The 24,646-nt window shown below is 41.5% G+C and overlaps 1 protein-coding gene across 3 annotated transcripts in view; it reads right to left on the bottom strand.

Moving 5' to 3' along the window:
* The window catches only part of CLYBL (citramalyl-CoA lyase), a 576,732-nt gene that overhangs the window by 9,530 nt on the left and 542,556 nt on the right, over positions 1 to 24,646 (bottom strand). For all 3 annotated transcript variants that reach the window (XM_073614445.1, XM_073614447.1, XM_073614444.1), the window contains one exon: positions 24,110 to 24,234. In XM_073614445.1, the coding sequence (XP_073470546.1) occupies positions 24,110 to 24,234 (125 nt within the window). The remainder of the gene's footprint in view (positions 1 to 24,109; positions 24,235 to 24,646) is intronic.

A 24,646-nucleotide genomic window follows, 5' to 3' on the forward strand; every position in this document is an offset into this window, starting at 1 on the left:
AATGCAGGCAATTCTAGACTTTAGCCCAGTACACATTAAAAGAAAATCGGACCAACGGTTTTCCTTGATGTTTCAAAGCAGGCCGAAACCGAGGATGGTACGAAATGTACAAAAATACTTGAACGACGAAGGCTTTTTTTTAAATTTGACTATTGTTGTTTATTGTTCTGATCATGCACAGTCTTTTGTGTCCAATCGAAAACAGTACACATTAAATGAAAATTGTTAGTTCTGTTGATGTACAAGAAAAATTTGGTAATTTTTCCCTTCAGAAAGTTTCAGAAAGTTTCATTTGGAAAATCTGAATCGGATGTCAAAAGTTGTGTATACACTATACAAAAATCGAACAATCGTTCCTTGTACTGAATTTTTCCTTACGATTTTGTCATAGTGTGTACCCCACTTAAGAGTTCATACTAGTGGGACTCTGCAAATCACGTAACTCACATATTGAGCTGATTCAAAAATTTAGAGTAGCTGCACGATTTGCAAACTGATACACTCATCTATGCTCATGACTTTTGTCAATTAGTGATTACAATCATATGGTTTTAACAAACCTGCTTCATCTAACTTCAGTTTTTCCTGTATCCCGAAGTCCCCTTTCACACATGCGGTGGGACTGTTTGTCCGTTTTTCATCCATCCGTTGACGGATGAAAAACAGACATCAATGCACCTCTATGAAAACACTGATGTAAATCGATGATCATCCATTTACATCAGTTTACATCCGCTTCTGTCTATTTACTGGAACAGATCAAAGCTCTATTTTTCTTCCGTTAAAAAAAAACAGATCCAACGAAAAATGGATGTAAATGGACAAACGGTCCGTTTTTGCATGAACAAATGGCTCTGGGAAAAATGAATGAAAAACGGATGATCAACTGATAAAAAAAACGAATGACAAACTGATGTGAACTTCATCCAATTTTTTCTTTGAAAAAACGTGACTGAACTGATAAAACGAACGGTCTGCATGTGTGAAAAGGGCCTAAATAAATGTTCTTGCATTTCATTCATCAAGTTATGAAAGGACTTCTGGTTAGCTAAAGTGGCCTCTCAAGTGATACACATGGGATAATTAGTGATGAGCAAAGTGCCCTGGATTCAGTTCGAGAAGGGTTGGCCAAACTTTAAAGAAGTTCAGATGTTGAACCCGAACCAAATTGAAATCAATAGGAGCCAAATCTGTCAAATTAAAAAATGACCATTTTCTGCAGTAATAGGCAAGGGGCTATCAAAAAATAGTATTGGAGGGGGGCACTAGACCATGTACCAAAGCAAATACTTTTTTTTTTTAATTCCACATGGCTGGAAGCAATGATTTTTTTAGCATTGAAACCCACAAAGAGAAAAAATAGTTTTAATGTCATGGAAAATGAAAAATTACTCCAGAGGTCTTCCAAAATACAGAGTAGACCCTCTAGGGAGGACTGTGTGAGCCAGCAATAAAGTTTTATTGCAAGCAATTTAATTTATGTCATTTTTTTCTTTGTAAATGTCACTTTTGCTGTAGCACATCTTACAGCAAAAATGAAACAGTTGCATGGAGACCACCTCAAAATACATTCTATACCCCTTGAATCTTGTATGGATTTTAAGGTGGATTGGAGTAGAACGAAGAAAAAAAAAAGATAGGAAGTTCCCCTAAAAATGTATACCCTTTAATATTAAGGGAGCCCCGGATACCATCCCATCCCCTACACTGTCCCCTGATGTAGATCTATTATCAGTCATGACACCTCCCCCACCACCGGACCCAAAGAAAGAAAAAAAAAAAAGAAGCTCAGTCCACGATGAAGGCTAACCACCATTTGCATGCTCTGCCATCTGACAGTTTTAAATAGGTAAGGAGTGGAGCCATCTGGCGATGTCACCTGGTGGCACTGTCCCGTGAGACATCACTGATTGGTGCATGCTGGGTTGCTGACGTCACATGAGGGGGGTTTCCGCCAGGTGATGTCCCCAGTTGACCCCACCCCTTACCTATTTAAGAACTGTCCGATGCTGGAGCAGGCAGATGGTGGTCAGCCTTTGTTGCAGGTGGAGTGTTTTTTTTTTTTTCTTTTTTTGGGTCCAGCGGTGGCATCTGCGTCGTGATTGACAATTGATCTACATTGAGGGACATAGTTTTTAATTTTTAATAAAGGAATTATCAAAAACTGTGTGTTTTTATTTCTTTTTGACACTTTTTTGGTGAACCTCTTACTCATTCACATGGGGGAGGGAGCAGGATCTAGGGGCCCCCTAGTTAAAGGGGGCTTACAGATTCCAATAAGCCCCCTGCCCGCAGACCCCCACAACCACAGACCAGGGTTGTGGGGAAGAGGCCCTTTTCGCCATTACCATGCTTTGTAGTGGGGGGCTCTGCCCCAAAGGACGCCCCCATGTTGAGGGCATGTGGCCTGGCATGGTTCAGGAGGAGGGGTCGGCTCACTCACCAACCTTTTCTGGCCTGCTGGGCTGCATGCTCGAATAAGGTTCTGGTATGCATTGTTGGGCGCTCTGTGGGCAAACATCCCACCGAGGGCACCGCAAATTCTGGTACTCACTGAACAGAAGATGTTCGGGCTGAACTTTTGCTTGGCTCGAACTGTTCGCCCAACTCAACTTAAGCATGTCTTAATGCTTTACAATGGCTTTGTACCTGTTTTTACTATATATATCGTAGGCTGGACCAAAAAAAAAAATTTTTTTTTAGTCAGGTAAATATAAAATATTGCATGTTAAAAAGATTTGGTCTTCTATCCAGCAATCGGATGTAACTCCAGTCTCCTTTTCACATATTCAGCGATTTCAGTTTTCGACTGAATGCTTACAGAACTCGAATGAGTCATAAGAACAGCGTCACTTCTTATCAGGCATACAAGGATTTAATCAGACATAGGATGCTTTAAAGCAGGCTGGATCTGCCCTGCTGTCTCTTTAGCTGACCCATGGTGTTTTGGGAATCCAGTGTCATGTAATAAATATTAAAATTCATACACTCAGAAGCAATTATAATGCTACTGCAGCTTGATGAATGATGTATTTATTATTTCATTCACAGTTTAAAAAATTCCAGTCAGCATGTTAAATCAATCAGTGCACCTATCCAGAATGTTTGCTTAGTTTACTAGTGAGGATAAAAATGGGAGGTGTTATTTCTGACCTGGTGTTTCAGCTTCAGACCCAGCATCCTGATCCTGTCTTCACTACCTAGCTGTTCAGTGACCCAGTGTGTAGTGAAACTTTTATTGTGATGACTGGCCTTTAGCCTGCACTTTGAAAAGACAGGAAAGAATTTCTAACTGATAGTGCCCGCTATCGAGAAGTGCCCGGGATGTACCGCGCATGTGCCATACGGAACAGCACAACAGCTGATTTTACAATTAGCTGTTGTGACGGCGAGACGGCGCCTGCGCACAATAGCCGACGGAAGTAATTTTTCTGTCAGATTGTGCCTGGCGCTGGCGAGGCATGTTCATGTCAGTGAGGGGCTGATTTGTACATGTTGGGGGCAGATTTTTAAATGATGGGCAGTGCTGCAAAGATGGGTGCAGATTTTGCAAAGATGGCCAGTGCTGCAAAACAAATTTTATTTTGCTATTTTTCCTGGACGCTTGTGGGGCGTGCCCATCTTTTAAAAATCCGCCCCTCACCGACATGAGAATCATTTAAAAAACCACCCCTATATTTGTAGCACTGCCCATAATTTTACAATCCGCCCCGACATGTACAAATCTGCCCCTCGATTGTAAAATCAGCTGTTGTGCTGTTCCGTACCGCGCATGCACAGTACATCCCAGGCACTTCTCGATAGTGGGCACTATCCAACAGAACACCGGCACAATATTCTTACAGGTTCCTTTCTAATCTGCGGTTTCTATCAACCAACATCACGTCACTAACCAAGAGGACACAACAGCGCCTATATTTTTTCCGCTGCTTTAAAAAAGCCAGTCTCCCTCCACCGATCCTTACTGCATGCTATAGGGCAGTGATGGCGAACCTTGGCACCCCAGATGTTTTGGAACTACATTTCCCATAATGCTCTTGCACTCTGCAGTGTAGTTGAGCATCATGGGAAATGTAGTTCCAAAACATCTGGGGTGCCAAGGTTCGCCATCACTGCTATAGGGGAACCATTGAAAGCGTGCTGACCAGCTACATCATTGTCTGGTATGGGTACTGCAGTTCTGCTGACTGCAAGACCCTGCAGTGGCTAGTGAAGACGGCTGAAAAGATTATTGGTGTCTCTCTCCCGTCCATCCTGGACATTTTCATAGGTGGCTGTAAAAAAACATTTCATATTATTCTGCATGCTGCCTTCTAGGGATGAGCCTGATGTTTAAGTCGAATGTAAGTTCAACTCAAACATCGGGCGTTCGCCTGTTCGCCGAATAGCGAACAATTTAAAAGTCTATGGGAGAAATCAAAAGTGCTAATTTTAAAGGCTTATATGCATGGTATTGTCATAAAAAGTGTTTGGGGACCTGGGTCCTGCCCCAGGGGACAAGTATCAATGCAAAAAAAGTTTTAAAAACTGACGTTTTTTTCGGGAGCTGTGATTTTAATAATGCTTAAAGTGAAACAATAAAAGTGAAATATTCCTTTAAATTTCGTACCTGGGGGGTGTCTATAGTATGCCTGTAAAGAGGCGCATATTTGCCATGTTTAGAACAGTCCGAGAGCAAAATTACATTTCTAAAGGAAAAAAAGTCATTTAAAAGTACTCGCGGCTATAATGAATTGTCGGTCCCGGCAATACACATAAAAGTCATTGGAAAAAATGGAATGGGAATCCTCCACAGTCCATTACCAGACCCTTTGGGTCTGGTATGAATATTAAGGGGAACCCCAAACCAAAATTAAAAAAAAAAAAATTGCGTGGGCCCCCCCCAAATTCCATACCAGACCCGAATATTAATGGGAACCCTGCGCCAAAATGAAAAAAATGGCGTGGAGGTCCCCCCAAAAATCCATACCAGACCCTTATCTGAGCACGCAACCTGGTAGGCCACAGGAAAAGAGGGGGGACGAGAGAGCGCCCCCCCTCCTGAACCATACCAGGCCACATACCCTCAACATGGGGAGGGTGCTTTGGGGTAGCCCCCAAAGCACCGTGTCCCCATGTTGATGGGGACAAGGGCCTCATCACCACTACCCTTGCCCGGTGGTTGTGGGGGTCTGCGGGCGGGGGGGCTTATCGGAATCTGGAAGTCCCTTTTAACAAGGGGACCCGCAGATCCCGACCTCCCCCCTGTGTGAAATGGTAACGGGGCACAAATGTACCCCCACTATTTCACAAAAAAAAGTGTGAAAATGGTAAAAATGACATGACACAGCTTGGGGACAAGTCCTTTATTAAAAAATAAAAAAATAAAAATGTCCCACGAAGTCCATTCATCTTCTTCTCTCGCTCCGACAGACTGAAAAGAAAAAAACATCCGCATGCCGCCACCTATTCGCCTCCATGGGAGGCACCCGTTGTAATGACCATCCTCTGAGGTGACAGTTTTTTTTTATAACTGAGGGCAGGGCCACACGGTGACGTTGCCAGGTGACCCCGCCGCCTCTGATGCGTGGGGACATCCCTATGGCTTTATTCTTTGCAATAAAAAGTGTTTCTGGATAATATTCATTTTTAAGTATCAGGTTGGGGACTGAGTACTGGGATTGAGCACAGGGACAACAGAAGTGTGATCTCCTGTAGCAACAATGATTTTGCAAAGGTAGTTGTCTATAACCTCCCTCAATATAACTGTGAATGCCACATATTAATTAAAGTGTAAGTAAACCCCCCTATCTTTGCCTCTGTTTAATCTACAACTGCCGATATGCTTCACATGCGATCAGTTATGACACCAGCCATTGGATGGTTTGACAGTTTGGTTGAAAGCACAACCAACGGGAGTGTTACATTTCCGGCACGTGCCGGAAATAAAACTGTTTTATGGATGGGTTTACTTCCGCTTTAATCTTCTAGTGGTGACCTAGAACACTGCTGTATTAATCTTTATACCCATACCTTACAGGTCTATTTTCCAAATGATTGCTCCCATGATTCATATAACTTTCTCCTAGCATTCACATATTTTCCTGTGAATACCATTATAAAAAAATATTTGACTTGTGGGTGAAAGTTGGGTGAAAAAAATGTATATAACGAAACATTTGTAGAATTCCCTTTAAAGTTAATAGTTCCCTTTCCTTGTCAAAGATATTTTTAATATCCAGTTTTTAATATCCTATGGTCTCAATTCACAACAATCTGACAAAAGCGGTCTTCAAATATTAATAATTTCTGAAAGAAACAGCTGACTATTTAACAAATAATATAGTTATGACTAAATGTTTACAACATTTTGCTCAACCAACTACTAATTTCTTATTGCAAAAATAAAAATATTTTTGGAAAACTGTCCATTTAGTCCTAGACAGATAAATGTTTTTCCACGTCTTTTACAAACCTTACATCTCACCTGTTAAATCCCACCAACATAAGCTTTTTGGTGTCCAATTTTCAGAGCAAAATGTACTAAAACCTTTCTTAAAAAAAGTACCCCTTATGAAAGGATTGTTCAGTACATGGGAAAGTTAGGACAATATGTGACCGGTCTAAACTATGTGGCATGTTCACTAATGCCAGGAGCATGGCGGACAAGATGGGTGAACTACTGTTGTGGCCACTCATTACAATTAGAAGAAAAGAGGTTTAACCTTAAACTACGTAAAGGGTTCTTTACTGTAAGAGCGGCAAGGATGTGGAATTCCCTTCCACAGGCGGTGGTCTCAGCGGGGAGCATTGATAGCTTCAAGAAACTATTAGATAATCACCTGAATGACCGCAACATACAGGGATATGTAATGTAATACTGACACATAATCACACACATAGGTTGGACTTGATGGACTTGTGTCTTTTTTCAACCTCACCTACTATGTAACTATAATCTATGTAACTATGTAACTAAGTCAACATTCTAAAACTGTCCACAAGAAACAAGTTATGAACCATGTCAAATTGACTAAATAGTATACTGAGAGTGAACAATAAATATTGATCCGCCAATACTACGACTTTACTCTTCTGACTTAGAATAAAAGCTATTTCAACATAGGAATCAAGACAAAGACAAGAAAATGTTATATTGATCTATCTGGCCCTAATCTAAGAGATCCTATCACTTTAAATTAGTATTTTATGTGAACTATCTTCTAAAACATCATCTCGCCAAAGGACTTTAATATGCAATATACAAAACTGTAATTTTTTACAAACATCTCTATAAGTTTAAAAAAAAAATGTTTTGAATGTAAACATTCACGTTTTTCTGTCTGGAAAATGCCAGTGAACATATAAAAGTGTAGTGGCAGCTTAGCTGCTTTGTTTCTTTCCACAAAACATTTAAAGAAAACCACAAATGTAATGGGAATCAAGTCAAATTATCAGGAACAAAATAAGAACAGCATCCTGTACTATAAAACCTTTTCTCCCCAATTCCCTTCTAGCAAGAGACAAACATCCTACTGAGAGAACGCAGGTGTGCACAGTAGCTAATACATATTTTGGCTAGGAAAAACTCTTCGCTCTAAAATTTAGCCAGAATATAATCATACTGTGACCCAGATACATTCTGAGCAGTCTAGATTAGATACCTTATCATCATGTCAATGAAAAACTACAACGTACTTTAAAATGCAGAACATTCAGACAAAGAGAAAAATATAATTTCTCAACAATTCTACAGAGCCATTGAAGAAAAGAACAGTCACAGAAGGTATATATATTATCTACGACTGAAAGGTAAAGGTTGCATTGTCATCAAGCGGTAACGTAGATCGTAGCAAAATGATTGCAAAAAAGACATGCTAAATTTAAACAAAGGGGTATTATAGATTAAACTAATAATAATGCATTATGTTAAGCTTTCTTTTTATTTTAATAGAACAAAGTATTCTTTAAACAGCAAGGATAGGTTTATTCTAAGTGCAGGATTATGATGAATGGTACGTAACTGCCTGCAATTTATATGCCCTACTTAAAGCTCAGATTAAAATATACTAATACCTTCAGTTTTAAGACATGTTCACTTCTATACACATGTGTTTTGGTCACTTCAGGCACATTTAAATCTTTTGGCCCATTCAGACCTTGGCCTTTTGGTGCATTAAGTTACCACATGTTGCGGCACATGGCAGCACATGTGCATTAAAGCTGCAGTGCACTGAGGGTTCCATTCAAAATAAATGGCAAGGTAATGCGCTAATGCAAGTGATGTGCATTAAAATGTGTTGTGGTATTATTGCACATATTAATGCGCATAGTACAGCAAGGCAATGCACTGGAAAGGTGTGAGTATGCCCTTAAGAAAGTTCTAAATGGCTGGGAGAGTGGAAAGTTCACCAGAAATAAGGGCAAAAACTGTTATGCCCATGCACTTTAATACAGTGGTCTCCACACTCTCCAAAGTGGCCCTTTGCTTGCCTATATCTGGCCTTTGGGGCACTATTCCATCAACTGACACCAATAATGGGGCACCACTTCCCATTGATACCAACAATGGGGCTTCTTTCCCCCATTATAACTAAAGATGGGGCACTGTTTATGCCTACTGATGCTGGGGCATTTTCTACTCCCACTGGGCACAGTCCAGCCTCCTAATGACTGAAGGACAGTAAACTGGCCCTTTGCTTAGAAAGTGCGGAGACCCCTGCTTTAATAAATCAACCCCAATGTTTGATACAGTGTTTAAGACATGGAGATAACATAAAATTTACACTACACTAGATGTCACTAAATAAATACATTAGCAGGTGCTGTCAGCATACAACCATATTTTTTGCTTGTCAGGCTCCAAAAAAATGACTGTATATATGTTTTGCAGTAAGCATTACAGGGTAAGAGTCTTCTACCATAATTCAAGCATGGTAGTGTTGGTATAATAGTTTGGTTATGTTTTGCTGCCACACTACCAGTGCACTTTGATTTTAGTACAAGAACCATTAAATTATATAGGTAGACAACAATCCTCAAATAAGACATCACAAAGGGTGACAAAAGATTAAGGTTGTAGCATGTTCCTGGTCAAACCTCTGTCCTGCATTTGTGCAAAATATTGTGGCAAGATTGAAAACAGAAAAAAAATCTTACAGGGATGCAACTGTTTAAAACAGTTCTCCATGTAGAAGAGGGCTCAAGTTTCTGAACTGAGATTCTAGTCACTGGCTACAGAGAGCTTTGAAAGCTGGAGCTAACAGTTAACCAACCCTGAAGAAACAAAGATTTTTTCTCAACGATGACAACACTTTTTATGATCTTTCATGTCAATGAAATAACATAGGAACAGTATTAATGAAATTTCCCTCCACCCATTTGTTTATTCACATAATACTAGAACTAACTCAAACATTAAGTTAAATGTAAAAAAAAATACAAAAGGGAAAGGAAGAACTAATTTCTACAGCACTGTATATTTAGAAAAAATACTAGCAGAATATTGTATGAAATCATTCTTCAGGATTTATAACTTGAATTTATTCATCTTGTCATTTTTAGATCTGCAGTCAGTAAAGCACATACAGTATATTAAAAACATAAAGTGACCCTGTTAGGAGTCTGTTGTAACAGAGCTTCCAGTGCCATTCTGATTCCACACTTTTGGGTGTGTGGAATAGCGTCTCCCTGTGGCCGATATGGTTTCTCCAATTGTGTCCTACAGCAACTAGGGGTACACATTAGGCAGCTGGGGAACCCACTATTCAACCCACCCATGTAATTGAGTCATATCAGTGCCAGGACTTCTGCTACTGTATGGAGTATTAGTAAATAGGCTGACGGACAGCTATGTAAAAAAAATGTTTTTCTTATAAGTTAGTTCTTTGTGATGTTGTAGACACGCTACCTGGACAGGATCCCTTTAGGGATCTAATGGAGTTAATACATGTTACTTTGTCATGCACCTAATTGGTCCCAAAGAAGTGGCTTGTAGCCATGCAATGCATAGAGCCCCAGGCCCGTCAGTTTTCTTTGACCTCTATTCATTGTTCTGTTTGTTATTGTGTTGTTGCCTGTTGGTTTTGCTATTTACACCTACCTTGTCTCTCCACTTATGGTATACTCACAGATTGTTATTCCACATGGGATTAACAGGGTTTACCACTTTGATTCCAATACAACGGTTATGATCTAATAATCATGTAAAGTGGACCTAAACTGTGAAGTAAATATTTGCTACATTATATGATATATTAAGGAATGCTCATTGTTCTAAGCAGTTTTCTGAAAAACATACCCTTTGTCTTGAAGTTTTGCTCAAAAATAGCAGCACACTTTCTGACACAAGAGGATGGCTAGGCACAGTTGTATATCCTGCAATGTGAGATCCAAGGCACTGCTGTCTCTGACTGCTAGTCTAAGGAGATTTGGTGAAGTCACTACTGTTCTCCTTGCTGGAGGCCCTGACATGAGAAAGCAACGCCTTGCCTCTACCAAGATGTTTGTACAATTTTATAAAAAATTATGTTGTACTCATCTTCTTTAACCACTTTATGACCGCCCACTGCACATATACTGCCACAGGGCTGCTCTATTGCGCGAAACGACATACCTGTCTGTCCTTTTAATGCAATAGATACTGTGGGTGCGGGTTTGGCAGACTCGATGTCCTTTGGCCACCCGCAATTGCTGCACAGAGGGGCAGAACGGAGATCTGTCTATGTAAACAAGGCGTCAAAATAAGAAACAGCTACAGCTCACGTGGGCTCCAAGTAAAGTTTATTGCAATATGCAAATATCCAAAATGACACCAGAGGACACCAGCAGTGGTCAAGGTAGATGCGTTTCACACAACAGGAATGTGCTTAATCATTAATATTATTTATTAATATTCCAATAAACTTTACTTGGAGCCCACGTGAGGTGCAGCGGTTTCTTATTTTGGGGCTATCACGCAGGTATGTGTTCCAGTGTATCAGTTACAACTGGAGTGGTGAGTTCTTTTCATTTGGACTATGTAAACAAGACGGGATCCCCGTTCTGACAGGGGACAACATGGAGATCTGCTTTTCCTAGTGATCAGGAACAGCAATCTCTGTGTTTTTCCAGTGCGCCCAGCCCCCACACAGTTAGAACACACCCAGGGAACACAGTTAACCCCTTAATCCCCCCTAGTGTTAACCCCTTCCCTGCCAGTGTCATTTATACATTGATCAGTGCATTTTTTTTTAGCACTAATCATTGTAATAATGTTACTGGTCTCCAAAAAGTGTAACTTGGGGTTAGATTTGTCCACCACAATGTCGCAGTCCCGCTAAAAATCACAGATCATCGCCTTTATCAGTAAAAACATAAAAGTCCATAAATCTATCCACTATTTTGTAGACACTATAACTTTTGTGCAAATCAATCAATATACGCTTATTGCGATTTTATTTACCAGAAATATGTAGCAGAATACATATTGGCCTAAACTGATGAATACATTTGTTTTTTATATATATATTTTTTTGGATATGCATTATAGCAAAAAAGTAAAAAATATTGTTTTTTTTTTTTAAATTGTCGGTCTTTTTTTGTTTATAGCGCAAAAAATAGAAACCACAGAGGTGGAAAGCTCTATTTGTGGGAAAAAAGGAAAATCTATTTTGTTTCGGTGCAACATTCCTCGACCACGCAATTGTCAGCTAAAGCAACGCAGTGCCGTATCACAAAAAATGGCCTGGTCATTAAAGGGGTTGTAAAGGTTCACTTTTTTTAATGCATAGGATGCATTAAGGTGAACAAAACATCAGACATTACCGGCCCCAGCAGCCCCCCCCATTTTACTTACCTGAGCCCGTTCACCTGCTGCGCTCGCCCCCGATTTTCTCTTCGCCGTTGATTGGCTAGAGTGGATGAATTGAAAGCAGCGTAGCCATTGGCTTGCGCTGCTGTCAACCACACCCAATGACGCAGCACGCCGAGGGTGGGGCTGAATGATACAGTCAGCGGCTATAGCTGCCGGCTGTATCACAGGAGCGCACCCGCAAGAACTGAACACTACGCGAGAGAGCTCGCATGAAGGTGTTTAGTTCTTGCGGGGAGGAGCTGAGACAGCCACCGAGGAACCCCAGAAGACCAGGTTTGGGGCCACTCTGCGCAAAACGAGCTGCACAGTGGAGGTAAGTATAACATGTTTGTTATTTAAAAAAAAAAAAAAAAAATTACCTTTACAACCCCTTTAAGGGGGTAAATCCTTCCGGGGCTGAAGTGGTTAAAATGGAGTTTTGGTTGCTAGAAATCAATCAACTTTACTGATATATGGAGTTTCTTAAAGCCTCTTATCAATGCAGTTTTTTGAAATGTCTAAGAATACATTAGTACGAATGAAAAACAGAAAAGGGTAATACTACTAAGTATTAGTAGTAGTTATTGTCAAGTTAACTAACACCCAGTGATACTGCTACATTGGATTTGGACATCTAAGCTTAAACAAAATAAAAAACAGTTCATAAAACAATATTAACATGAAATGAGAGAAATAAGTAGCCTGTCGTAGTTCATCCTCTCACTTTGCTAATTTGCTGCCTGCTTGTTCCAAGTTAATGGATCTGAAAGTACTGAAGCAAGAGACAGCCAGGCAGCTATCTTTTTTGGAAGAAAGCAATGGGAGGTTACATGTGTAGCCAGATGCTGGACTACAGAAACATGAAGGAGACATTTCCCTCTTTACAATCAGTCTACCTACACTTTCTGCTGTTATGCTGAATGTTGTGTTGCATTATCCATTCCATTCAGCAGAGGGAGAACTATAACCATAAATGCTGAGGATCATAGGATTTGAAGTCCAGGAAGTAAGCCATATTATGGAGCTTATGGGCCCTTTGCACTATAATTCTCAAGAGACACTGGGGAAAGGAGGCGCAGTGGAGCTGCTTTTTTGAGACTTTTCAACTAGGCTCTTTTACTTGACGCCAAGGAAATGATGAGAGCACATCTGCTGCATACTGACTAGACTGCTGAGAGGCCAGACCAGTGGAGACACTGGAGGCAGCGCAGCACAGACTACAGCTGTCTTATTTGCACAATTGCCGCTGGGAAACCAGAGCATCCCTGCAGCATTAATGCACTTTGGCAGTATAGTTCCTATGTTCAGTATCTCAAGCTTTATTACATCCCACTGCTGAACTTTAGGTTGATGTGCCAGGAGGTAAATGGACTGTGTGTGTATGGCAAAGACACTACCCTAACTCTTGAGCAGAGAGTGTGGGAGATAGTATCCACCTAACATAAGAGGTCAAAGCCCGCTTTATTTAGTTACAAGTATGAGACGTTACCATGAGAGCCCAAGCTAGACGACACCAGGGACTGAAGTGAACACCATTGCTCTTGCATCTACTTCAGGATTACCTCCTGCTTCCTTCTTCACTGAAGAAGGAAGCAGGGAAGCTATTGGAGAAGTGGAAGTGGAAACTAGTGGAGAACTTTGTCAAGAATGGTTCTGTCTCCATCAATCATTGAATATATACTGTATGAAGCTATGGTTCTTCTCAAGGAGGACACCAGTTCCATCTTTTCATCTGGGGAAGAGGACATTGAAACATGGATGGACCAGGCTTCCCATGCACTAGAAGAATGGGATATCTCTGAGGTTTTAAAGAAACAGAGAATTAGTAAGAGTCTCAGGGGCCCTGCTGCTGAAGTGATCTGTAACCTGAAGTTGGGAAAGCAGAACAATGTGGCACTATATTGAAGCGTTGTATGCTGTGTTTAGAAGAGTATAGAGACTCCAAGATTTATTATACTAGTTCAAACACACAAACAAAGCACAGGAGGATGGAAGTGTTCTGACTTCATAACTTTAGTAGATAAGCTCCCCTACATCAAATCCTTAAAAAAAAAAAAAAAAAAAAAAAGAATTAGATCCAAAAAAGGCTGACCAGGTCCAACTAGATTGAGTCTTACTAGGAGCAAACCCCAAACATCCTATAGTGCTGAAGCTTCTTCTCATAGGACTCTGATCTGCTCCAACCATAACTGGTGATGGAAATTAGGTTGGAAGAGGCTCTGTAAGACTAGAAAAATCAGGAGCAAACTGTAAGCAAGAACGAGAAAGTCTCTGCACGGGTGGTTCAAATGGGTAGTTATCTATCAGAAGATGATGAGTCAACCATGGGGCTAGAAGCTGAACAGCCAACTACATCCAACTCCAGAGCCTCAATGGAATCAGCAAGACCTGATCTGCTAAAGCAGGTAGTACAGGCACAGTTTAAAATGTAACAAACCATGATGAAAGTAATGGAGGCCTATGCAAGCATGCAAAAGTATCTGATAGATATGAATCAGGCTCTCTCTACTCTAACTTCAGAAAAAGGAACCAAACAAGGGGACATGTTACTATCCGGAAAAAGATATTATTGTTGTAGGGAAGTTGGACATTTCAAGGCGAAATGCAAATGAGCAACTGTGGGAGTCTGAGGTATTAAAGCAAACCTTGCCTGTGACTCCTGACCAGCAGTCCAACCTGCATTTTTTGCTTTCAGGTAGAAAGTCACAGAAAGCCACAGGGTGAAGACTGCCTTCATTTGTCTGCTGTTTTTTTTTTTTTAATTCAACAGAATACCCTAAGGATTGTCAGGAGCCCCTGCAACCTTTCAACGGCTCATGTAATAAACTTGATTGAGCTGCTGGTGTATCTTGATTATATCACTGTCTTCAAAAAGGTCCTTGTAGAACACGAAGAGGGACTGGAAAAGGTACTGCAGAGACTCCACGAAGAAGGGTTAAAATTGTCACTGGAGAAATGTCAATTCTATTAACCATCACCCTTCAGTCATGTTGTCTCCGCAGAGGGATTTGCCACCGATCCTTAAAAGTTAGAAGCTGTCACTTCCTGGCCTAGACCGAATTACATCACTGAACTAAGCGCTTAGGGTTCTGTTCCTACTATCGAAGATTTGTCGAAGGCTTCACTAAAATAGCCTGACTCCTCAATGAGTCACTGAAGAATGAGCTGGAAGATGCAGATGCACCCAAGTCAAGTAAACCAAGAACAGAACCAAGAAAACCTCAAGAATCTATTTGAGACCAGTGCACAGATCAGTGTGAGTAGGTGTTTTGCCAGCTGAAGAGGTCTAACCAATGCTCCTCTTCTAACCTATACTATATTACCAAAAGTATTGGGATGCTTGCCTTTACAAGCACATGAAAGTGGAGGGCCACCCTAGAATAAAAAAGTGCATCAATATTTTTAAAGAAATTAAAAAAAAAAATTGAAAAAAAAAACATTTAACTTACCTGAAACCCTGTTGCTAGGCAGTCTTCCTAATCTGCCTCTTCCTATTCCGCGGCGCTTCCTCCTCTTCGGCGAGCAGCATGGGTATGTCCCAGAAACCAACGGGGCCATTCACAAAGTGCCGCACGACTAACGCATGCGCAGTAGGAAACTGGCAGTGAAGCCGCAAGGCTCCACTGCTTGTTTCCCTTAGTTAGGATGGCGGCGCCGGCAGCCGATCCGATGGACAGATCAGCCTGGGGGGGGGGGCGACATTGCGGGCTCACTGGACAGGTAAGTGTGCTTATTAAAAGTCAGCAGCTACAGTGTTTGTAGCTGCTGACTTTTAATTAAAAAAAAAAAAATGGCCGGAACACCACTTGAACTTTAATGGCATCCCAGTCTTAGTCAGTAGCGTTCAATATTGAGTTGGCCCACCCTTTGCAGCTATAATAGCTTCAACTCTTCTGGGAAGGCTGTTCACAAGGTTCAGGGGTGTGTCTATGGGAACATTTGACCATTCTTCCAGAAGCACATTTGTGAGGTCAGGCACTGATGTTGGAGAGAAGGCTTGGTTCACAGTCTCTTCTCTAATTCATCCCAAAGGTGTTCTATTTTGTTGATGTCAGGACTCTGTGCAGGCAAGTCAAGTTCCTCCACCCCAAACTCACTCATCCATGTCTTTATGGACTTTGCTTTGTGCACAGGTGCACAGTCATGTTGGTACAGGAAGGGCCAACCCTAAACTGTTCCCACAAAGTTGGGAGCATGAAATTGTCCAAAATGCCTTGGTATGCTGATGCCTTAAGAGTTTCTTTCACTGGAACTAAGGGGCCAAGCCCAACCCCTAAAAAACAACCCCACACCATAATCCCCCCCTCCACCAAATGATTTGGACCAGCGCACAAAACAAGGTCCAAAAAGACATAGATGAATGTGTTTGGGGTGGAGGAACTTGACTTTCCTCCACACAGTCCTGACCTCAACACGATAGCACACCTTTGGGATGGATTAGAGCACAAACTGCAAGCCAGGCTTCCTTTCCAACATCAGTGTCTGATCTCACAAATGCGCTTCTGTGGATAGCCTTACCAGTAGAGTTGAAGCTGTTATAGCTGCAAAGAGTTGGACAACCCAATATTGAACTCTACGGACTAAGACTGGGATGCCGTTAACGCTCATGTGCGTGTATAAGCAGACATCCCAATACTTTTGGTAATATAGTGTGTGTTGATCTCTCTAAACCATATGAACTACATGTTGATGCTATCAGAGAAGGACTGGGCAGGGTACTATACTAAGAGCATTATGGACATCTGCGACCAGTCGCGAATGTGAGCAGAAGTCTGACCTCTGCCAAAAGAAATGACCCCACTCACAAATTGGAGTTTCTGGCCTTAAAGTATGCATGGTGCGGACTTTGTGGTCAAGATCAACAGCAACCAACTTACTTATGTGTTCACCTTGACTAAGTTGGATGCTACTGGGCACTGGTGGTTGGCTGCTCTGTCCGGATACCGATTCAGCCTAAAGTATCATCCCAGAGTCAGAAACAGAGATGCCGATGTTCTCTCCAGAAGACCTTATAGCTCAGCCACCTCCCCAGGAGGTTGGACACAACTAACTCCAGAAGGAGTACAAGCCCTTTTTCAAGGGGCGGAGTACCATGCCAAGAGGGGGAGAGGAGCTGTAGAGTCACCACAGTGTGTATCCCTAAATACTACTGTGACCTTTCTCAAGTAATAGATGAGGGCCTGCCCAGGCTGCCAAAGAAGGATCTAAGTAAAGATCAGCTAGAAGATTCCCTCTGCAATCCAACACTGAAGGTTCTGGAAAGTCAAAAACTGTCAGAAACCATGAATCAGACTGAGACAGAAGTACAGTTAAATCACACTTGTTTAATAATAATAAAAAAAAGTAAACAGAGTAAACGTAGTCAAAACATAGCCAGAGTTCAGGAACCGGAACGGATAGTCAGACAAGCCAAAACATCAGGGAGCCAGAAGGAATGTCAGCCAAGCAAGTCTTTAACTGGAACACAGGAGAGCGTCTTTAGAGATGTGACCAAGGTGAAGGCAGACATCATCTGGACTGGGCGGCTTAAGTAGGCAGGACTGACGAACAGGATCATCAACAGGTGAGTCACTGTGAAGAGATAGGAGCTGGCAATTAGCCGACAGCTGAGTGGCCAGCTCAGAGAAGGAAGGGCTAGGCCCAGCCCTGACAAAACCCAGACATGTTGTTAACAGACACCATGAAGTAAACACAACTAGTCCACAGGGAGTAGAGTTGGTTTCAGTTGAGGGAACGGGTGGATTACTGAAGGGGCCTTTTGGACAACCCTGAAGGCAGATGGCAGCTGTTTCTACAAATAGACTATATTAACAGCTTTAAATGATGAGCAAAGCCATCTAGGACCAGAAAGGACTTTCAAGCTAGTTGGAAACCGCTTCTATTTGCCTTGTATGTGAGCTGAAGCTGAAGACTACTGTCATTCTTGCTTAAAATGCATTCAGCGGAAGACTCTGCCAACCGGAGCTGCCCCTATGGGCCATCTCCACAGTCAAGGACCAATGGATTTGCTGTGCATTGATTTCCTGTGTCTGGAACCTGACTCGAGTGGGCTAGGAATTGTCCCATTAGTAACTGACCACTGTACTTGGTACACCAAGGTGTTCCCAACGAGAGGCCAACAAGCCTCAACTGCAGCTAAAGTTCTTGTGGAAAAGTTCTTTGTCCATTTTGGCCTGCCTCAGCATATCAATTTTGATCAGGGAAGAGACTTTGAGAGTAAGCTCATTAAAAAACTGTTAGATCTGCTCGGTATTCAAGAATCAAGAACAATTCCCATTCATCCTCAAGGGGACCCCCAGTCGGAAATATCCAGTCACACTCTTGTGGACTCTCTCTGCCCAAAAGAAACAGCATTGGATGCAGCATGCTTATAATAGCATTAAAATGATGCCACCGACTATTCACTGTACATGCTGATGTTCAGGAGGGAAGCTCAACTACCAGTCGATCTGGCTTTTGGCACTTCCTTCGATAACTTCTCACCAAGGATACATAGATTGCTTAAGAAAGAGTTTGAAAACAGTGTATGAGGGCCCTCAGATGCCCAAGGTCAATGAAACAAAAAACTATGACCTCAAAGTAATAGAAGACTAGCAACCTGGGGACAGAGTATTGAAAAGGAATCTCATTGTTCCTGGGAAACACAAACTAGCTGAGCACTGGAAGTGGCAACCTTATATTGTCTGCAAACAACTGCCCGGATTGCTGGCCTATCAAATCCGCCCAGAAGAGAAGGCGGGCCTATTAAAGATATGGCATTGGAATCATCTCTTGCCTATAGCAGAGGCAGTTTGGATGTTCCCACAAACTGATGCCAGACCCACTCATACAGCTTCTTGCAGACCCTGTCCACTTACTCAGCCTCAAAATACTGTACTAACTAAGAGATGGGAATAGACTGGTTGTGGCCCTCTCCACTTGAAGAGACTACTAAATCTTCTTTAGCAAAGGAAACAAAGCCAGTTGTTACCTGAGACCTGAGACATCCGAGCCTATGCCCCAAAGTCAGCTGTTAGAGGCCACATAGAATTAACAAAAGTACACAAGAAGCTGAACATATTGTATCACAGGAACCATGAACCAAATGAGCCATTTGGCCCCCAAAGAGACTGACATATGGGAGAAGACTAAGAAGAAGTTATCTACACTACTCAACAGACTAATGATAAGCCGACCCTCCTCACTGCAAGTTTGGTAGGAGGCGACATACACTCATCTCCTGACATATTTAGGTGGGCCATCCCTAAATCAATGGTCTATAGACAAGACAACCTCACCTCTTATGATAACTGGTGGGAGGTTCCCTTGTCGAATTCATACATCAATGAGAACTATTTAGGTCAGGGGTGCTCAACCCATGGCTCACAATGCCTTTTGATGTGGCCTTCAACCTCAAACCAGGAAAGCTCATGGCCATGCTTTGGGATGGGGGGTTTGCATGCCCAGATCGTGATCAACGGGTTGCCGTCCCGCTATCTCAGAGCATCAGAGTGCATGGAGCCATGGCCGGAGGAGGAAGCAGGTGGCCCTAGAGTGAGCAGGAGCTGCATAAGCCGATGCTTCCTCTATAGTGCTGGCTCCTGTCCCAGCAGAGTGATACCAAGTGCACTAGGATCTTTCTAGCATTCTGGAGAGCGATGCCAGTAGAAGCTGGAAGAGGAAAAGACCAATGTTCGAAATATCACATACTCTGCACTTTTGCAATGGGCATATTAGCACCTATAAAAAAGTGTTTTTAGGCTGCTTTCACACTGATCTGCAGATGTAGTGCAGCGAACCTGCTGCTTTCCTGCAGGTTAGCTGCACTGTGCCATAGACTTCTATTCTATCATGCGGGTTTGATTTGCTTTCTGAAAGCACGCCAAAATTTCTGAATGCAGGGGTTTTGGTGTGCTTTCAGAAAGTGCGCCACACCCACAAGATGTAAAGAAAGTTTGTGGCTCAATGCATCTAACCCGCAGGAAAGCCACAGGTGCACTGCGCTGCATCCAAAAATCAGTATGAAAGCAGCCTAATAACCCTTTTTTAAAGGTGCTAATATGCCCAAAAGTTCAGTGTATGGGATGTCTAATACACTGACCTTTTTAAGCTTCTGCTGGCATCACTCTATTTCCACTGTTAATTTATTTTGCTGCTTCGTTATCAACCATATCAGGTGACAATATATTAAGTTTGCCTTTACTAATTGGTTCATTGCCTGTTTTCTTTGATGTAATACTACTACTGGGTACTAAGTATTACTTTCAGTGATTTTCTGTGATATTCCATGCTTTGTATACTCAACCTAGTATGTCAGAGGGACTAAAGTTCCTAAAGAGGACAATGCTCCTAAGCGCATATAGTATGTGTGTGCAGGCACAGGCTTGCAAGTGTCCGGGCAGATGTGCATAAGTGTGTGCATTTGTGCACACGTGTGCATGCCTCTGTCACTAATACTGGAGCCAAACAGGCTATTTAAACTGGTGTGCAGCACTGGCTCATTGCTGTTTGGTCTACAGCGTTCTGTGTACGTTGTCGCCTGTTCCTGTTCCTGACTTATGATCCTGACCCGGCTTGCCTCAGACCACGCTTGAACACTACCTGCCCTCGGCTTGTTCTTTGAATCTGCTTTTGTCTCCTTTTTTTGCCTGATCTGCTTCACGGTTGCTGACCTTGGCCCGTGTCCTCACTATTCTTCTGCCTGCCATTTATGCCTGATTTGACTGTCTGTTACCGACTCGGGGTGCCTAACCTTGCTTCCTGTTCATCCAGTCTGCCACAGTATCTCTGGTTCATTAAGCTCTCATCTGGTCGAGGCTCACTTGCCAAGCATCTGCAGCCAGTCGCCAGCCAGTTAAGTACCTGCCAGTCTGCTACTAGCCAGCCCTGTGTCTGCTGCATCTATCTGCTGTCAGCTGCCTCTGCTGCCTCTGTCTCCTAGCTCCTTCCCGGTGAAGCATTGGCTGCTTTCCTGTGCAGACTACTGGACTTACTACAGGCACTCATACCTCACCATGCTCTTGCAGCCACTGTACAACTCCCAGTGGTTACTGAGCCGGAGCTGTAAAAGAGGCCTACCTCTTCACGTCAGGCTCAGTAACCAAGTACATGACAGGACCCATGCTAACCAGTGGCTCCTATGGGGGTAGCTGTACACATTATTCATTCAGTACAGATTTCCTTTTTATATATATTATGATAAATGCCCTAAAGAGGTTTTAAATTTGCTGTCTCAAAGGAGAAGTGTGGTTATAAAAAAAAACTTTGTAGCTTGTTTCAAAAATACTCAATGTCTTTCTAATTGCGCAAAATAAAACTAGTTATTAATATTTATAAGGAATAACGTCATAAAGTGTTGATTCAAGGAGTATCTGATTGCCTCAGTGAATCATGATAGAATTTGTTTCTTTTTAGAGGCATTTGGACCATGTTTTTATCTTTAATCATCTGTGGCTTTAGGTTATGAGGAAGAAGGTATTTCTTCGAAACGCATCAGCCAGCAGAGGCCCTGATGTCTTCTCCTTTGCCATCTGGACCGATTTCAGGACCGATTGCCACGATTAGGTGGCCTTTAGAAGCAATATTTCTCCACATATTTGTGAGTCGTTATTATCAATAAATATACTTGGGATAATGCACTAGGCTGTTGCGCCCTCTTTTCTTAATTTTTTCTGTGACTATTAAGATATTCCCTATCCTGGAGGGCTGCAAGGCCAGAGAGACTGTCCCTTGAGCAATAGACCCCCTGGACATCACACTAATGTGCAAGAGTGTTTGTTTGCTGTTATCTGCAGCTCCAGGCCTCTTTCACATGGGCGGACTGATCGGGTCCGCCTATCAGTTTTTTTAGGCTGACCCGATCGGGCCATACATTGCATGTCTGTTGACACCCACCGACATCCGATCCTATCTGCTAAAAACAGACGAATGGGGATCCTTTCCCAATCCGTTTTTTGGATAGGATCAGATGGGTGTAAACGGACAGGCGGTCAGCTTACAGGCTGTGTCTGTGTCTGCTCTGCATAAGCGAAATGGAAATGGACAAGCCGTCCGCCTGCTCAACAGGAATCAGCAGACAGATTTCCCACTGAGCTGGCAGCATTCACCCCATGTGAAAGGTGCCTTAGGGTCTTGAGGATGTAGGTTTTTAATTAATTTTTATTTTTCTGTTTTTTGAATTCCATGGACGTGCGTCTTTTTTTCAACCTGACTAAATATATAACTATTTCCTAGGTACTGAGGTTCTATTTAAACAAGACAAACCTGCATTAGGAACAGACCAGTCTGCCAGAATAGATTTAATTCTATAAGGTATAATCTAATTGAATAGATTTTTTATTAGCAACCCTGGGAATTGTTCAACCTATTTTTTAGGCAAGTGGTTTGATATGCTTTCTACCTTCAATTCAGATTGCATGTTATCATATCAGGCAGACAGATGCCTAAAGGTAGATCTAAAAATGTCAGTGTTTACCTCTTCAGAGTGTCAAGAGTTAACACGTTGACAGTAGGTTTTAAAAAAAAAAGGAAAGGTAGGACTTAAATACATGTTATACATTATTTTTTTTTTAGAATAGATAAGGTTTGGTACATATTTTCATACTTACTAAACTGTTTCTTAAATACGCATACAATATTTTAATCTTTGTTCAGCATGTAATCCCTGACTAACCAAAAAAACAAAAAAAAACAGTCTACGGAACTTTAAAGGTGCAATGACTGGTTGTAGGAACAGTTAGCTTTTAAAGGGCCTGTGTTTTACTTTAGTGTTGTATTAAAGCAACGCAATCCAAAAATCAAAAATGTGACTAGCATTAGGTCCACAAGTAAATAACAGACACTGATTTGCAAGCAGCTTGCTGACAGTATTTCCTGTGGCCAAGCTACTTCATTTTTGAACAGTGACGCTCAATTCACCTAAAAAAAAAGACAGATTCCCAGTATACCCAATAGCTTTACACGATCATATATATTTTTAGGAATTTTAGCATACAGGACATCCTAATTGCCATGCAATCCTTAACAATAGCACCTTTTGTCCTCAAGCGTGTGCCCTTCGCGGCATCTCTCCTTTCACCCCTTTTGGGTTCTATCTGCTGCCATGATTGACGTTGTGTTTGAGTCTTATGCCATTGCTCAGGCAGCCTAGCTGGAGTGAATGCTGCAGTGTATTCTTATTTTTTTATAGAAACCCACTACTGTGAATGCAAAGAGTTGATGTATTGTGCAAGAGGAAATTACACATGTAGACTAAATTGTGATTCTTTTGAAATGACAGAAAATTGTAAAATAAAAAAAGTGCACTTAAGCTTTGTGAAAAACAGGATTGTTATCTGGGACAACTAGACAGTCTTTTGAGTATACTCTTTGCAAATCAGACCCCATATGCAACTAATTACTATACACAGCATGATGATACACAGTTCTGAACAATTTCTGTTTAACGATTTAAGGTATGAGGTAAGGTACACTATGATACGCATTTAGAAAAAAATATGGCATTTTCCTTGTTTTTGTAGAGGGTAACAAACGGGATTATTTCAAATAAACTAAGAGATAATTAGTAGACAATGCTAAAACTGGCATAAAACCTTCCTTCAGGCGACTCCTAATTTAAGTGTTACTGGCACAAAGTGGCGACAGATTGTGCTTCACTACTGCAATATTTACATAGCAGAAACCCACAGTGCAGAAAACGTGAGGCTCAATGATGCAGTAAATTAGCAACAACCATTTTCCAGTGTTAATTTGCTTCCTTGTATATATCCAAATCTTTGACTTCCAAACTGATATTCCACACAGAGTTATTTCTTAATCATTACAATTAAAAAGAATTATACGGCCATCAAATCCTGACCTGGCATAACACAGGATTAATACTGCTAACCATCTCAAATGTTCTTTTTTTCAATCTGACTTGATTAGAATTTTACAAGTTGAATACACGGCTAATTTTGGTTAGAAACCACACATGCCTCTTGTTCGACAAGTAAGCCTTAAATAGAAATCTATTCTTTGTGTTTACTAAGGATATGTGGAAAGTTTCCAAGGCAGAAAAGAGAAAAAAATGGAAAAAGGAAGTAGAACGGAGAAAAGATAAGTGCCAAAGAAATCAAAGGCAAAGTTGGTCAAGGAAAAAAGGTTAAAGATTGTCAAATGATGGGACATATTGGTGTTTTATCTAGAAACACAGAAAGCTAGCCTAAAAAAATGAATGGTGCATGCTAAAAATAAAAACAAAAACTATCACTTTTTCATAAAAATCACACGTAAAGACAGTGAGACACCGGACTATTTTTTTTAATTTTTTTTTTTTACCTTTCCTAATCCTTGGTGCTCTTCGAAAGCAGAAATCAATTCCTGGGCCCATTTTATTTTGTCAGCACTCGGAGTAAACTGCTCCTGGACAATAGGAATCTGGCTTGGGTGAATCACCTGCTTACCTACAAGAAGATTAATAACACCAGAAACATGAATCAACAACAGATGTTCACGCAAAATGTGTCAAACATTCAAAGATGGAGAATGCCTCCCGGACTAGACATTAAATAATAACAAATAATTACTGTAATAGCGTTCTTTTTTTATCCCTGGCACTCCAAAGCAGCATGAATCCTTTCCTTGTGCTCAGGAGGCATGGAAGGATAAATGCAGCCTTGACTCAATTCAGTGCGCTTTAAAAGAATACAAATAATCAGTTCTGTTTTAAAGCAAACAAAAAAGGAGCCCCATTTTTGTGGTTTATTGTCTAGCTAGCAAAAAAGGGGCTGTGGCTGGAATAAACTCTGTTAGACGCAGAGGGACACTGTGTTATTAAACAGGTTAAATGTGAAGCCTGTAAGGGGAAAAAACATT

The sequence above is a fragment of the Aquarana catesbeiana genome, linkage group LG02 (genome assembly GCF_042186555.1).
Source record: "Aquarana catesbeiana isolate 2022-GZ linkage group LG02, ASM4218655v1, whole genome shotgun sequence".
Lineage (NCBI taxonomy): Eukaryota > Metazoa > Chordata > Amphibia > Anura > Ranidae > Aquarana > Aquarana catesbeiana.